A 16,842-nucleotide genomic window follows, 5' to 3' on the forward strand; every position below is an offset into this window, starting at 1 on the left:
TTACGCTGATGTCGATATGAATGTTTGACGACCGCGCGCGACTCTGACCTCTATGGTGGCTGCAAATGTCGCTGCCATGGCAACGGTGACGGACATAGTTTGGAAGTCGTACGCCGTGTCGAAGAAGACGCCACACGGGATGAAGAACAAAATGAGCGACGAGTAGACGGCGTACAGCAGGCTCAGCAGGATCATCACTGGGCTGGACAGTTCATTCCTCTGTCCCGACATGTACAGCTCCGGGAAATTCAAAATGCCCTCCGCACTCACATCCTAAGACCAAAACAGAACATGTGATTAGAGTGACAGATATTTAGAAAACAAAATATATATATCTATATATATATAAAGTGGGTTCACAGATGCACAACTACTTTTACCTACTACTAGAACAACTTCTGCTGCTGCTGTTTTAACCATTGCTTGAAATTGTACCCATTTAACCCCCGCCTTAACCGAGTGCATTTTCTCCAGTTAGGCTTTACCCAATATCTAAAAGCTTCTGGGCTGGAGCTACAGACTCTAAGCCAGTGTCACGCCTCATTTGAAAGCTAAGACCAACAAAACTGATCACCACATTTTTGTCGCTCTTTTGTGGCTTTCCTGTTGATTTCTCATCACTCTTTAGTCACACTTTTACCATGTTTTTTTTCACATTTTGGAAGTGTTTTTTTATTTATTCTTTTTATTAAAGTTTTTTTTTTTTAACAAACACAGCAACAAAAAAAGAAAAAGAAAAGAAATAATAATAATAAAAATGCTACATATACTGTATATACGTATATACGTGGTAGGGGGTGTGGTGGCGTTGGTCAGGTCAATCATTCATTCACATTCCACTTGCTTGCTTGAATTGGTTAAAGTGCACTAGAAACAGATCACATATTGAATGAAAATAATCCAGCTTCACTTTTAATTCCATTTCCAACTGAACGTGTTTCATTACATCATGTGACAAATTAATATAGGTTTAGTTTAGTTAAAAAAACGGTACCCGATAGCACCGAGACAAATTTAATTTAACGGTTTCTGCTTGTTAAAGAGGGGGTATTATGCTTTTTTCAATCACATAGCACCAGTCTATAGCACATTACAATGATGACGAAACCTTCTGTTGGTCTGTAAATGCAGTAAATTAAAATAACTGCCTTGTATAAAATTGCTCTTTCAAAATGGCTGTAGCGAATGTCTTGAAATAGGCCTCTGTCCCTTTAAGAACCTCTGACCCTTTCCGACACGCCCCCTCCACACGCCGTCTGTGGCATCAGTGGGGAGGGGGTTCTGCTGAGGAGCAGTGGTTGGTTACTCGGCTGGTGACGAAAGCTCAGAGGCGTCTCCAGGAGGTGGGGGCGTTCCTAGGAGGACTCAGGCAAACCTATCTTTAAAATGGCCGCCATCAGAGTTTTTACAGATTACTCAAAACTACATGAATGTGCCAAGGCAACACTTCAGGCATGTTTTTAATGAGGGAATGACATAATAACATGATGTAAAGCTTGAAAAAGTCGATTTTGCATAATACCCCCCCTTTAACTAGATTAGCCGTTACTGGGGGTACTCCAAAAAGTGCAAGCACAGGGTCAGGGTGTAACTGTGTTCCAAAAACATCAGACATCAATTAAAACATTTTAGTCCAGTTATGTTAGGACATGTTAGGTCTTTTTTAATTGCTTTATTTGTCGTGTTTTTGATGTTTCCATTGCTTCTTTCGCGTTTTAAATACTTTTGTCCCTTTTTTTTGTCTCATTTGTCATCACGTTTTCATCACTCTTTTATTGTGTTATTTGTGCTTTTCTGGCACATTCTCGATTTGGGTAAAGCCAAACTGGAGATATGCTCAGTTCATGGGGTGTAAAGAGGTTTAAGTACCTCTTTCTTTTACTCTCTCTCTCACTTTTTTTTTTCTCTTTTGTATTTACAGTCTAAAGATTGTTGCCTGTTGAAATTGTCCCTTTTGCTGTGCCTTTGAATAAAAAAAAGGAAGAAAAAAAAAAACACTGACCTGATCAAACAAAACAAATGTCAAAAATATGAGTAGATAATTTACCACAGAGTTAAACTTTTCTGAATGTTCAAAAATAGCACAACAATGATAGAAAGAAATGGTTCTGCAGTGTAATGTTTATTACAAAACCCTTAAAATGTAATATTTTGTTAATGTATATGATTTTTGTGTCTGGATGCAGTGTTAATTTCGTCGACTAAAATATTTAGTCTCAATTTTATTAGTCAAAGTGATATTTTTGACGACTAAAATTGGACTAAAACTAAATGAAAAGTTTCTCATGAGACTAAAACTAAAATCATTCGAACTTCTAATGACAATCTGAAAAAGCCTCATATCATATAGATTCTCTGCCAAATGAACAGGTCTGTGCTTTATTCATGTGGAAGCAGCCCCATGAAGTCGAGGACCTTGATTAAATATGATTATAATGAATATTATAAATGCAGTCGACTAAATTTGTCTTAAATTTAGTCGAGTAAATTGACATGCAATTTTAGTCGACTAAAACTAGACTAAAATTGAAAAGTTTTTTTTGACTAAATCTCGACTAAAATTAAATTAGATTTTAGTTAAAAGACTAAGACTAAAACTAAAATAAAATATGTTGTCAAAATTAACACTGTCTGGATGCCTTAACGTAAAAAGATTAAAAGAGGCCTGAAAACATCCTGAACCCACTGTAGAGTATATAAACACACATCTCACCTTTTCAAAGAAGGCCAAGCATAAAATAGGATTCGAAGTGTAGAAAACTGTGTAAAAGGCGATGAACCAAGTCTCATACAAAGACTAAAAATGAGAAAGACAAAACTGAAATGAGTAAATTCGTTTTCAAGGTAAAGTAGTTGGTAGAACTTACCTGAGCACTGAAGCCGTTAAAGAGGCCAAACCAAATGTGCACCAGGGCAAAGCTGCAGGTCTTATACAGGAAATATCTCAGGAAGATAGAGATGCGAATGTAAGACCAGTGTCCGTGGACCAAGAGAAGCTTCTGCAGGAACCGGAACTGGCACAGGGAGAAGTCTGCGTTCTGCACGGCCTGGCCCCCCTCCACCCCCGCCAGCCCCACGCCAATATGAGCCGCTGCAGGAACAGAGACATTACAGTGAGGGTCAAAAGGAACATGAAGAAACTAAGATTTCACTTTTTATACAGTATTTTCAATTATCTATTTGTGTGTATGTGATGAAGTTTTTTATTTGTGTAATTGTAGATGTATTTACGTATAGTTATACAGTAGAAACACACCTCCTACTCATATTCTCCAATTATACGCATACATTGGACCGCCTTTTGCTTTGATTCCAGCATGTCAATAGATCCAGTGTTGCGTTCCTTTTTCATCAAGATCTTGTATTGATGATGAGAGAGTGTGACCCCTGTGCAAAGACTTCTCCAGCACATCCCAAAGATTCTCAATGGCGTTAAGATCTGGACTCTGTTGTGGCCAATCCATGAGTGAAAATAATCACAGTAGTCACAATTTGATGCCAATGAATCCTGGCATTGTCATCGTGGAATATGCCCGTGCCATCAGGGAAGAAGATGATGGAATAACCTGGTCATTCAGGATGTTCCTGTCGTCAGCTGATCTCATTGTTTGGGCACAAAGTGTTGCTCAACCTAGATCTGACCAGCAGCAGCAACCCCAGATCATAACTAACTATAAATATATTTTAAAAAAAAAATCATATAAAATGTCCATGTATGTTCTCCGTTGTCTGGATGTGTTCGATAGCAGCAAAACCTTTAAAAAGTGGTCATGGTCATATACAATGCAATAGAAAGTGACAAAGAAAAAAAAAAACTTCCAGGTGACTCCCTTGAAAAACCTTTGTTACTATGGAAACAATGTATATGTTTGTTAAATCAGGAGTTGATTTCTTGGTACGCAAAATGCGAATAACTGGTGAAAGTAAACATTTTGAGCTCCAGAGAAAGACTGAATATATTCAAACATGAATGAATGAATGAAACGGTTATATCTGTAATGAGAGATGAATTGACGAGATGAATTGACTTACTTTTAATCATGTTTACGTCATTGGCACCGTCGCCAATGGACAGAGTGATGGACCTGGTGTGTTTCCTCAAGAGTTTAACAATGTCCGCCTTCTGCCCCGGCGTCACGCGGCAGCAGAGAACCGACTGGCACTGCCTAGCCAGCTTCATGAACGAGGCCCCCCACTCAGGCTTCTGCACAAACTCTGCCTGGAGAGCACATGAAGACCCCAATGCAAGGATCCTTTTCACATAATTACAGTTTCATCATACGCACTAAGATCCTGTACATTTGATTATGCTGTTAAATTACATAAAACATAGAAATGCTAAATGAAAATATAAATTTGAACTCTTGCCGAATTGCAGTTTGACCCTTTTGTAGAACACAATGTCAAAATTTTTGCAGATTTTGTTGATTCAGTAAAGGCTGGCACTCAAAAACAATAAACAATGTATGAATTGTAATGTTTGACCAAAGCCTCTTTTGTTCCCAGCCGAAATCTCAGTCACTGACACATAAAATCACAGCAGACCATTTGCTTTCAATCATGGTTGTTCTTTTTTGTGTACATTCATAAACGTTTCCATTCATCGCCCATGATACAGACGGGTACAGCCAGCAAAGCAGAACTCATGCCCCTAGAGGCCATAAGCGCCACTGCAGGTGTCGTAGCGTGTTGCGTTCTTTTTTATTCTTTAATTGTCTGTGAGAGTAAACACTACGCTGACAGAAAAGACAAAGGGAGAGAGGGATATTGTACATCCAATTACACAATGGAGATACTTTTTTTCACTCAAACTTGGCTGCAAATACTGCTAAAGTGGCACTAGCCCGTGGTTAGCTTGGCACGTTAGCCTGTTAGCTTCTTCTTAGTGATTTTGTTTGTGCGTCTCTGACCCGGTGCAGGGAAAGCTGCAAGTGTGGTTTTCTGGCCAGAGACACCAGGGGGAGATGAAAGACCCCCCAATCATCCCATTAACACTTGCAGTACCCCCAGAGGGACTATGAAAATTATTTATTAAGGTAAACAAGTTCTAGTTGTTAAGTAAGTCAAGTTAGTTCTTCTTCAATGTAGATATTAATTTTAAATCAACAAAATGAGGTGAATACTTCCATGAACCCACTCTAAGTAATTTCATTTGATATTAAAGAACAGAGTTTACCAGCTCGGGTCCAGTGAGCACCACGGCAGTTTTTGTTCCAGCCATGTGCTTGTCTACAGCCCACAGCTCTGTCTGCCTGGCCTTGCTGAAGGAGACTTGTGGGTCTGGGGACTGCAGGATCTGTCTGCAGTGAGCAAACGGCAAAGATCAAGGAGAAGCCCTGGTGTGTGAGCGCATTACACAGTGTGTAGTTTTCACAGCAAACCTCAGCTCATGCCATTCCACCAATCTTGTGTCGGAGTCCAGCAACTTGCAAGCATATCCAACATTTACCGCGGTCTCTACATCAAAACACAGCAGTGTGAGTTAAGACGGTGGATTGTGCATTTCCAGATGCGGCAAAACATTTTCTCAGACCTTTTTTGTCCCCAGTCAGGACCCAGATTTTGAGTCCGGCCTGTTGAAGCAAAGCAATGGTCTGGGGAACACCATCCTGAAGTCGGTCCTCTATGGCGGTCAACCCCAGAAGCTTTGAAATGTGAAAAGTAAAATTACCTCTTTTTATAGCCTTTAAAGTTACTTGTTCTTCAAAATAAAAAAAAACTCTATCCACCATTAGGTTTCTCTCCATTTCTTCATATAACTGCTCAAGGAGGGTCTCGCGCTCAGAGAGGATCATTTCGGCTGCTTGGGACTGAGTTTTACTCCATTTTTCCCACAACTCCTCCGAAACAGATCGAACCGCTACACATAACGTCCTCAGACAAGACTCTGCAAACATCTGTCCAAAAAAGTTTATCAGAACTCAAAGCCGAGCTCAAAAATCAAGATTAAAATGACAGATAAAAGAATGATTTCACTTCTGACAGGCATGCCCTCAGGAGCAGGATAATTTGTTGAAAGCCTGGTTAATAATTGATAGGGAACCTCTCTACTACAGCATGTGCACGTCTTTGATTACTGAAATCCAAGCGGAGCATTTTAGGAATATTTCTTTCTACCTGGAGGGGAATCTATCAGGTATCTAACACCTGTGTGCATTTCAGATCCAATACAGTAAACCATGATTTATCCAGGTGTTTTCTAATACGGTTTAAAGATCGAAAAGATTGAGTGTTCTTTTAAAAGTGAGCTCAGCTCAGCGAGTGTTCAGTGAAAAAAAAAGACTGGAAACTCAAGTTTACCTCCAGGGCTATTTCAGTCCGTTCCTGGTGTGGACAGTCCTTCTGCAGTCTCTCCAGGATCACTAAGTCTGCTCCTTTGCTGTAAAGCTTTAACCCACCCTCTGGCTCTCGAACTGCAGAGAGAAAAAAGTTATTTGAATGAAAAACTACAGAAAAGTGTGAGCTTTTAGGAAAAGTTCGAGCTTGTGTGTGTTTGTGTAAGGACAGCAGTCTTACCGAGCACAGACATGCGCCTTCTCTTACTGGTGAAGTCCAGCACTGCCAGCAGCTGGTACTTCCGCTGCACACCCAGCTCAGAGATGATCATGAAATCTCTAGTCCTGGAGAGAAAGGCCCAGCCCAACTCCCGGGCCGCCCCAACGAGAGCTTCTTCGTCTGGGGAGGCAGCTTGGTACACCGGCGCGCCTACAGGGAGGACAGTGTGAACAGAAGAGAAACGCTTTTTGTGTGACTCACACCTTATGCTCACCATTCTTGTACTCAGCCATGACAGTGTGGCAGAGCGCAAGCGCCCTCATGAACTCGGTGCTGATGGGACATTGTTGTCCTCTGAGCCTGTCCATGAGCTCCGGAGCAGACATGAACAGCCCCCCACAGGAGTACGGATTCCACCTTAAGTCCATGGGCTGCACAGTATGAAGCCTTGCATTAGATATTACATACAACTTTACACTTTGTGGCAATTTAACACAGACTTTTGACTCTCTGCATGTACTCTGCATGTAGTAGAATTGACAACAATACTTATTGAATTGTATAATGAGATAATTATTTTTAAAGAAAAAACATAATACCTTTATATCCTCTGCACGAACAGATAAGTCCCCTGAAAAGAAAAACAACCACACTAAGTTTTTATAATATTGATATAGTATGGCTTACAAAGAAGTAGCTCAGAAAGCCCTGTTATTGTTAAATACTAATAGGCTGTATATAAGTGCTCTCTCCTGAGATGATCTTTGCCTTTGTTGTTCTGAGGTCACTCCCCAAGAGGGGCAGGTGTTCCACTGCACTGCTCTGAAGTCATTTAAAGGCTTTGTGCATAATAACTTTTCATTATCACAAAATAAATAGTAATTTTAGATTTGTTTTGAAAATCCGTGTGAAATATTGTCGTCTTGTTGACATTCATTTTATGCGAGAGTTGTTATAACGGTCTGCAGCTCCATTATATATTGCATACAGGATAATGAAAATAATTGTCTGGAGACTGCGGCCGTATTCTGTCCGTTAATACCGCCGTAGAATAATATGCAGCAGAATATTGTGGCGAAATTGGTTTCACTAAAATCAATTTAACAAATGACAGATGTGTGCGGCTTTTATCTGAGGTGGTAATATAATTTTAAAATCCTGAATCACATTATGACTGCAGTGCCCGACTCACCATAGACTTGTCCGGCGATGCAGCACTGTCTGAACAGCAGGCAGTTCTGAGTCAAGGTTCCCGTTTTGTCGCTCAGAAGGTACTCCACTTGACCGAGCTCCTCATTCAGAGAGGTGTTCCTCGCCTCGGCACGTTTGTCCGATTTCTCCCAATACATGTCAATGTCCCAGCCAATGAAAAGGCTGTGGACTGTGTGAATCATCTCAAACCTATGAACACAAAAACAACGGCCCCAAAAAATCAAGCTTGTAATTTTTAAATTGTTAGTTAGAGCCAAAAATTCTTCCTAACTTTCCTAAAGCATGAGTTTACAAACAGGCTGAGTGGCACGGTAATGTTTTTTTTAAGTATTTTTATTTATTGGGTTAAATGCCTTTAAAGGTACATAATTTTAATGTAAAAACAAAAGGTGATATTATTCAGCGCTCCAGGATCAATTGTTTTTAGGGTTTAGGTTTTCACTGCTGATTGAACCATCTCCATGGTTACGCATACATGTCTTCCTGAAAACCTACCAGTAACCCCAAAACAACAATTGGTCCTGCCGCGTCCTAGAGGCCACCAAGAAGGAAAGTAAAGGCGCTATAACCACCCATACAGCCGCTGGGTCACTGAAAGGTCAAATAAGCACTATAATTCTTTTTTTTTTTTTAGATAAAAAGTTTCATAATGCATCTTAAATGGTTGAAAAATTGGTGCAGCTCCTTTAATAATAATAAAATACGATGGCTTTGGATTCGTATTGCGTTGGATTTAACATCTCGAATATCTACAGTAATCATATTTCCTTTACATAACCAGTGAAGTTAGAATAGTAGGCACTAGTTTGGCTGCCAAACTACGCTATTGGTCTGAACTGAGATGAGTGAGATGAGCACTCCACCGTCTGAGCTACGATAGCGCTCCATATAAAGTGCTTTGGTTTAAACCTGTAACTAGAAAAACAAGCACAAACGTGATGTAGAGCGCGATGGGCATGGCAGGGCTGAGGAGGATGATGTAGCTCCAGTACACAAGGAAGCCTGAGTATGCAGAATTCCCATTCACCACCAGCGCAGACAGCACTTCTGTTTGCTCCATCACTCGACTCGCAAACACACCAGCGCCGATGGACAAGAGCAGCGCACATAGAAGCACACACAGGACAATCTGGAGAACACAAGAACAGTTTTGCATGAAATTAGAAGAATACAGTATGTGACCGGCAGCAGTTGACTTACCCCGGTGACAGCCTTATTCAAAACTTTCTCAGTCCGAGTCTTCTTCACTCGCAGTTTTCCACAGTTCCTCAGGATCTTGGTGTCAGTGCCTAGTACAAGAAACTTCATCAGTGCACTGAGTGGGGAGCCCCTCAAGGGTGTCAGCTCAGGCCTTAGTCCTAGCACACATCTATTTGCCTGTGCCCTGAAGCACAGCGCTGACTCCTCACCAGCTCCGAGGGCGTTTGACCCTGTGAGCTAAGGTCAGGGGAAGACTGAATTTCTCTTATAGGGATCAATAAAGTATGGCAATATATTTTTCTATTCTTCATCAGTATAGAAACGCATCAGTGTGAGCTGCATCTGGCTGCATGAACGTACGACAAAACCACAACTGTGTCAAATGTCCAAACGAACCAAGGACAGTTGTTGAACAGAGATGTCGGCCCTGATTATTCGTTATTCAAAGCAAGGTACGATGGGGGTTAGTTTTATCAGACTGAACTGGGGTCACATCAATAGACAGTCACTGATGAATGTTATAAAACCCATCTCTGAAAGAATTTGATGTATTGATTGGCATTAACAGAACAGAAAGTGCCATAGCAGAGATATCCATGACACCTCAGCCTGGACCTGTAATATCCGATCAATGATCACTTAAAGACAGGAGAGCCTGTAATTCGCCACACGTTACACACTCATATTTAGGGCACAGGCATGAGACTTAAGTACACTTCTTGATTAACAGTCTAATTTATTCTGAAAAGTGCCATCTATCATTGAAACCAGGCCACCTCTGATCAAGGTGAAGTCAGGACAGGTGACCTAGAAACAAGGAGTTTTATCTCAGTCATTACCTCCAGTGAGGGCTCGGAGTAAACATCTTTTTTTTAACAGTTATAAAAATATATACACTACTGGTTAAAAATATGGGGTCACCCAGGCCTGTTCTATATTTTTTTTTAATCAGCACAACAGTTTTCAGCAGTGCTAGCATAATTGCGCGAGTGTTTCCTCATCAACAATGACCCTCTAAAACGATTAGCTAACACAATGGACACTCCAACACTGGAGCGATGCGCCTCTGCACAACTATGTAGGTATTCCATTAAAAATCACCCGTTTCCAGCTATAATGGGCATTTCAACATTAAAGGGACTATACGGAGTTTAAAAATATTAAAATTATGTATTTTCCTCCCCCTACATATTCCAAATATCTCCTAATATGTAGAATGAGTCCAGATCTGTTCATCACAACTGCTGAAAAATCCTGCACTGTCACTCAAAAACGTGTTACTTCAGGTCTGAATTGCCGTCATGCACAAGCTTAATATAGAAGGTGCAGTTACACGCATGACCTGTGGTGGCAGTAGTGAGTATAAAATGGCTAACTTGCATCGAGCCCCTTTAACAATGTCCAGACTGTATTTCTGACTAGTTTAATTTTATCCTCGTTGAAAAAATCTGTGCTTTTCTTTCTATAATAAGGACATTTTAAGTGACCCCAACTGTTTAGCGGTGGTGTATATATCTTTTTAAGATGTATGTAATGTAGATAAATATAAAGGAGCAGTAACATCGTGGCAGTACCAGTGTATATGACCAGGCCATAAGAGCACACTGTGTTACGCAGGACAGTGCCTCTCAGAAGTAAATGATCACTGTCCAGCAGTATGCGCTGTCCTCTCCAGAACAGCTTCCCTCTGAACGTGTACAGCTGGTTATTGGGCTCCTCACACAGCACTTCCGCTGTGAAATAAAGGGATGACAATTCATGTTGTTCTTATTCATTCAAAAAGACGTAACGTTTAGTTTTGTTACCATCAAAAGTAGAAAGGCTGTCCTCTGAGGGTTTACAGGTCAGCTCGTCGTGTGTTGCACCTGGGGCTTGTTTGTACTTGAGGTTTGTTTCACTGCGCAAAATATGTAAATACTTAGATTTCAACGTGTCGGTGTAAATAGTTTTGTTGCTTTTTACCCATCTATATCTGCTGTCTCAACATAGCTTAGACTGTGAGGCTCTGAGCTACTCAACAGAAGAAGGTCTGCCTGTGAAAAGACGCAGAAAAGATAATGGTTGATGTAATATTGCTTTGACATGTGACAGGTCATGTGACACGCAAACTTACAGGGATCACTTGGTCTTTATGGATGCGAACAATGTCACCCACAGAAACATCCCGCCACTGTGCTGTTTCAAACCTTGATTTGAAACAGATAGAAAGATTTTAAACAACTATTTTTTTTTATTCTGAAAAAGTCATGTAGTTTAAGCAATCTAGTTGTACAAGCCCCATTGTTGTGTCCCGCTCTAGTGGCGCAAAGGGAGTGTCTGGGGATTCACTTGTCCACACTTCATTAGTGCTTCATTAGACAACGGCTCCACAATGGGGACGTGAGGGGAGCCTTGGGACAGCACTCGCGCAGCCTTTGTCCTCACCTCTGAGAAATGAGTATGTCACAGGGTCGGGAGTTGATGGCCGCGTCGCTCCGTCTCCGTGTCTGAAAAAAATGACAATAAGAAAAAAGTGAGTGAGTCGCGTTTCGGGGAAGGAAGCGCACGATAAGGAAAGAGGGGAAGACTGATGGACAGGCGGTGTGAGGGAGGCAGCAAAGATGGCCCTGAAAGGTTGAACGGGAGAAAGGAGGAAGGCCATTACGAGGCTCTACAGTGACACCGGCTTGGAGATTTACACCCTCCACTAAATGATTAGTCAATAGGAAAGGGTCAAGCAAGCGTTTCACCCAGAGCTGTTAACGACCGTAACTCAGTGATGCACTTAACCAAGGAATTCTCCATGCAAAACATCTCGCATGCATTTAAAAGGAAAAGCTTTAATGATGGGGGGTAAAATTAATGCCATGGGGATGACTGGTTTTGTCAATGAGCAGAGGACAAGGAGTCAATAAGGACAATGAAGGAGAAAAGAGTGAAGACATGCTTAAAGTGCCAGCCAGATATACATATGCAGCTGGGCATATAAGAGGGCAGTGCAATTTTTGGAAAAAAATATTTAAGTGACGTTCTTCAGACAAGTGTGGTTTTAAATCAGTTCACTTTGCACTTTTCAAATATTGTTCAGGGGCATTAGCATGGGAGAGGAGTCGGATATCTGAATGAATTGGTTAAGTGATGCAAGACACAAGTATTAAGAAACATATTTAGTAAATGCATGGACTCATCAGGCCCAAAGCGCTTTACAGTAAGGAACCAGTCACCCATTCACTCTCTCATTCATACACCAGTGTACGCAGACACTGAACTACCCTGTATTGTAGAAAAGGGTAGTTTCTATAATCATCTTAATATTGCAACAACAATATTATTGAACTATTTTGCTAAATCATTTAAACACAGTACATTCCGTAAAATTTCAACAAATCCTGGCAAAAATTAATAAATCTCACTTTCCATCCATTCATCCATTTTCTTCCGCTTTATCCGGGGCCGGGTCGCGGGGGCCTCAGTCTCAGCAGAGATGCCCAAACTTCCCGGTCCACACACACCTCCTCCAGCTGTTCTGGGGGGACCCCGAGGCGACACCAGGCCAGCTCGGAGACATAGTCCCACCACCGTGTCCTGGGTTTTCCACGAGGCCTTGTCCCAGTCAAATCTCACTTTGTTCTTCTTAATTGTGATATGGATATTGAGCCACCAAATGCTGTGATGATGACAAATTGCCGATATATTGCTCAAAGTCACTTTACAATTATGTGCATTATTCATTCACACCATACTCGGTGGTGGTAAGCTACTATTGTAGCCACAGCTGCCCTGGGGTAGACTGATGGAAGCAAGGCAACCAGCTTGCCCCGACGGCTCCTCGGACCACCACCAACCACTCGCTCACTCACTAGATTCACTCAGGGTTCCTGATGTTCCCAAGCGGGCTCCCTCCCTCCCTCCCTCTTTGTCTGTTTTGTTTTTCAGCACTGATTTTTCTGCTTCGAGGGGGGGGGGGTCCCTTCACCCAAAGTCTTGCAGAGTTTCACTCCACACTATAACGGGCGGCACGGTAGTGCAGCGGTTAGCGCCTCCGCTTCACAGCTAGAAGGTCCCGGGTTCAATTTCCACCAGGGGCCTTTCTGTGTGGAGTTTGCATGTTCTCCCCGTGGCTGCGTAGGTTTCCTCCGGGTACTCCGGTTTCCCCTACCACTAAAAACATGTGCAATAGGTGAATCCTCCAGCCAGGTGATTCTGACCATCAGCCTGGCTCCACATCATGGAGATGGGTCCCTGGGCGCGGCACGGCCGTCGACCACTGCTCCTTACGGGTTGCCCCAGCAGCATCGAAGGATGGGTTAAATGCAGAGAAAAAAAATTCCCTACGGGGACAATAAAATATACAAACAAACAAACAATAACCTCGCGAATAAATCTTAAATGCACTTTGTTGTGGCGTGGTCCTTGCTAGTGAAACATTATACATCACCCACCAGCCACAGCCCAAATAACAATTGCATTTGTTATGTTTAAGGTAAAAAACACAAAACACAATTTGCTAAATAAACATTGAATAAACCTATAGCTCAACACTAGCTATATCAGACTTAGGAAGTGTTTCCATTCATTCATTAGATACATTTTGATGGAAATGATCCCAGGGAAAGGCTTGCAACCGACTGAAAATGGCTCTTTAACCCATTTCAGGTCTCATCCCACCAGGTGGGACCCTCTGGTTTAGTGGATGAGGCTGCGGCACATTATGGCGGAGCACTGGACTGTCCTCCGCATCGTGAGTTTGAGTCCCAACTGCTGGATGTGTCTCCCCGCTCCCCCTTCACCCTGAGTGGTCCAATCAAAGGAAGCCTATAGGTCAAGCCCCCTGACATTAACATAAAAGCGGAGTGCGGCGGAAACACTGGTCTTACCATATCATTGGCAAGGTCTTTTATCCCTCTCACAGCAAGCACAGAGGCCAGTGGGATGAAGCTGATGTACCACGGCACAGAGGAGATGGCAGGAACACACTGCAAGTGGAAATATGGAAATTGAGAAGCTTGTGGTTGTGTGCATCACCAACTAGTCTCATTATGGACTGTTTGCATTTCTCTCTTTCCATTGCCATAAGCAAACACGAACACATCCATCTTCTATCGCATAAAGCACAAGGGGACAACAACACTACAGCGGTTTATCTTCACATCTTGTGTCTCCCTCTCTCTTAAATAATGAAAACACAATGCTTATTTACTTAATGATAATACAATTTCACAGATGCTTCACTGAACTAAAACTAATACCTAAACAGATTTGTTTAATTGTCAAACTATGCCAAAACTTAAAAATCACACTACATGAATAATTAAGTAGCAATATTATAACATTACAACTTAATTATTATTGTACCATTTCTTTGTTGAGTCTGCAAAGCTGGCTTCTTGCAAAATGGATATTGCGTAAAACATTATTTTGTGGCAGCGTTAAAGCATTCCCTATGTTGAAATGTATGTTTTAATCATTCATTATATACAGGTAAATCTTTTGCATCTGCAGGTATTAAGATGGTTTTGTCTAGACGAGTGGGAGAACGCAAAGTCTGACCTGCAACACCACCATGAGGAGGAAATAGAGATTGGCCACTCGCTGGAACTGCTCGAACAGCGTCAGGGGCAGGAAAGTCAGGGGTGTGTACTTGTAGCTGCGGACCACATTGTCCTGGTAACCCACAAAGACACAACCAGACAGTGAGGTGTGGGGCAACAGCGGGGGCCACAGTAACCTGGCTCTCGCTCGGGACAGCCGGCGTGTTGAGTTTCAAGGTGCGGCGAGAATTAGGACGTACTCACAGCGTATCGCCCCCGGTGGAAGCACAAGCACGACTTCTTCTGCTTTTCTCTGTGGAAGCTCCGTTGGTTTGCTCTTACTTCCCATGTGAGGCCTGCAACAAATCAGTTAAATGTGCTTCATGTTAAATAAAGTAAATGATTGTCCAGGTTTTTCAAGCAGGCAACAGTACAATGTAGAAAATTATTGAAACATTATCATTTGTATTTTGTTGAAAGGCAAATAAAGAGAAAAAGGAACCAAAGCAATATCCTGGTAACTTAGAAATATCAAGTGTCATAACATGGTAATAAAGTAATAAAAGTGATAACATGAAAACAGGACATAGATTTAAATGATTTCATGACAATCCCCTTTACTCTAACCCAGGAAAAGGACTGCACTTTACCAGAGAACAAGGTAATAATATTGAAACAGTGCTGCAAAATCCATTATTCGTCTGTACCTCGAGCTACCATGCCAGGCCCATCCCAGTGCTATGTCATTACTGGAAGTGGGACCCCAAAACAAATGACAGTGGCTGAGAATGTTTAAGTGAGCTGAACCTGTTTCGCTCTCCATGACGCCCTGGCGGCTGACGCGCCCAACGCAGTCTGAGCTGTGGAAGCACAGTCGAGTAAATGCCAAACGGAGTCGGACGCAGGAGTCCCCTGGTGGGATACATCAGTTAGTCCTGTAACTAATTACACAATGTTACCGTGGCAACCCTCAGAGCAAAACCACAGTAGACTAAGCACAATGCAAAAACACACTAAGACATACATTACTTTAACTGTATTTACTTCACATGGCAGTACGACAATATAAAACGTTATTGTTCTTTTTCTTTGGTGTGCCCCCATAGCATTAATCTGGAGAAAAAAAGAGAATGTCCCTGATTGTAACTTTGATTTAGCCTATGGATGTGTTTCAGTCACATGACATTTTCCCGTTGTGGACAGCTGACCAGTCAAATAATATAATATTTAGTTTTATTACCGTGAAACCCATCAACAGGTCTACCTCATGCATTAGAATCATAGAAAACATTGTCAACAAATGTTACACAAAGCTTGAAAATACAGAGGGAAGCACCACGGTAAAACACATTTGCAGCAGCAGTGTAGTATTACATTACAATAAGGTACTTACCTGTTAATATGTACGCTTTAATCCATTTGGCAGACAGCAGACTTAACACAGCCCCTGACTGTTTACCCTCAGTTCATCCCCAGGAGCGGAGTCAGCCATGCCCCTCTACTTCCCTTTCCTGGTTAAACACGTCCCAGGCCACACCTTTGCCCCAACTCCCAGGTGGAGGCTCTGGTGTCATGAATTGTGTTGCCGCACATCACAGAGAGAAGAGAGAGGCTTCAAGGAGCGGCCATCGTGACTGTGGGGCAGATACACTCTGAACTGGCATCATCACACAATTCTGTTAATAAATTATCCATTCAAGTATACCAGGTTACAAATAAACCATCTAAGTAGCCTTTATATTTGTTTGACTATAATAATGTCTAATGTATAGCCTTTAAAAATAAGATAAAATGAGAGTGGCACTTCAATATTTTGCAGCTGTTTTAATCCTTTACTGCAAAGATTGTATATATCATCAGTTAAACACATGATCAACCACCCTCCTCTTTTAAAATTGGCATTCAACATTATTCCAGTCACGCCTTGAGTCTGTTGCCATCTGCTGGAGAAAGGCCCTCACTACAATTCCACTACAACAAAGGTCAAAAGAGTTAAATCTTCAAAACAAAGGTGCTTTTCTTTGTTTTGGCAGTTTGTGTAAAGTTACCACAGTGTCAGTTAAATGTGCTTTTTGTGGTTTCATATCTTTTTGTCCCAAAGCTCTTCTCTACAGTGAGGTCATCCCCACACACAGGCCACATGTCAACGGTCGGAAGTGTATGTCAAGTATAGGTATGGGTCTTTGTCTGTGTCTGTGTGGATCTAGGGCGAACGTACCTATCAGCATTTACAGGTGGTCTGCAAAGTGGTTAGAAGACAGTGGTTATGGTGTAGAGCTGCATTTGAAACTCTGGGTGCTGCTTTAGGCCTAACAAACAATGACAGTCCAGAGGTTTCATTTTCCGGAGGTTTGTCATTTGGCTCAGAGAAATACCAAAGTGTATTAGCAAAGAAGGAATTGCACATCTATTAAGAGTCTATGCT

General features: G+C 41.8%; 1 protein-coding gene across 1 annotated transcript; it reads right to left on the reverse strand.

Annotated features, from left to right (window-relative positions):
• atp8b3 (ATPase phospholipid transporting 8B3) lies at nucleotides 1-15,909 on the reverse strand (the record flags this gene model as incomplete). Its single annotated transcript, XM_079575695.1, has 23 exons — nucleotides 1-273; nucleotides 2,714-2,797; nucleotides 2,868-3,091; nucleotides 4,033-4,219; nucleotides 5,177-5,300; nucleotides 5,382-5,457; nucleotides 5,534-5,645; nucleotides 5,730-5,897; nucleotides 6,301-6,413; nucleotides 6,517-6,705; nucleotides 6,770-6,926; nucleotides 7,095-7,126; nucleotides 7,688-7,896; nucleotides 8,643-8,836; nucleotides 8,908-8,996; nucleotides 10,482-10,640; nucleotides 10,713-10,804; nucleotides 10,870-10,940; nucleotides 11,021-11,093; nucleotides 11,332-11,393; nucleotides 13,764-13,862; nucleotides 14,437-14,550; nucleotides 15,877-15,909. 23 exons carry the CDS (start codon nucleotides 15,907-15,909, stop codon nucleotides 1-3), a joined length of 2,934 nt encoding a protein of 977 aa, XP_079431821.1.
• Nucleotides 15,910-16,842: the final 933 nt, after the last annotated feature.

The sequence above is a fragment of the Gobius niger genome (assembly GCF_951799975.1).
Source record: "Gobius niger genome assembly, chromosome: 17".
Lineage (NCBI taxonomy): Eukaryota > Metazoa > Chordata > Actinopteri > Gobiiformes > Gobiidae > Gobius > Gobius niger.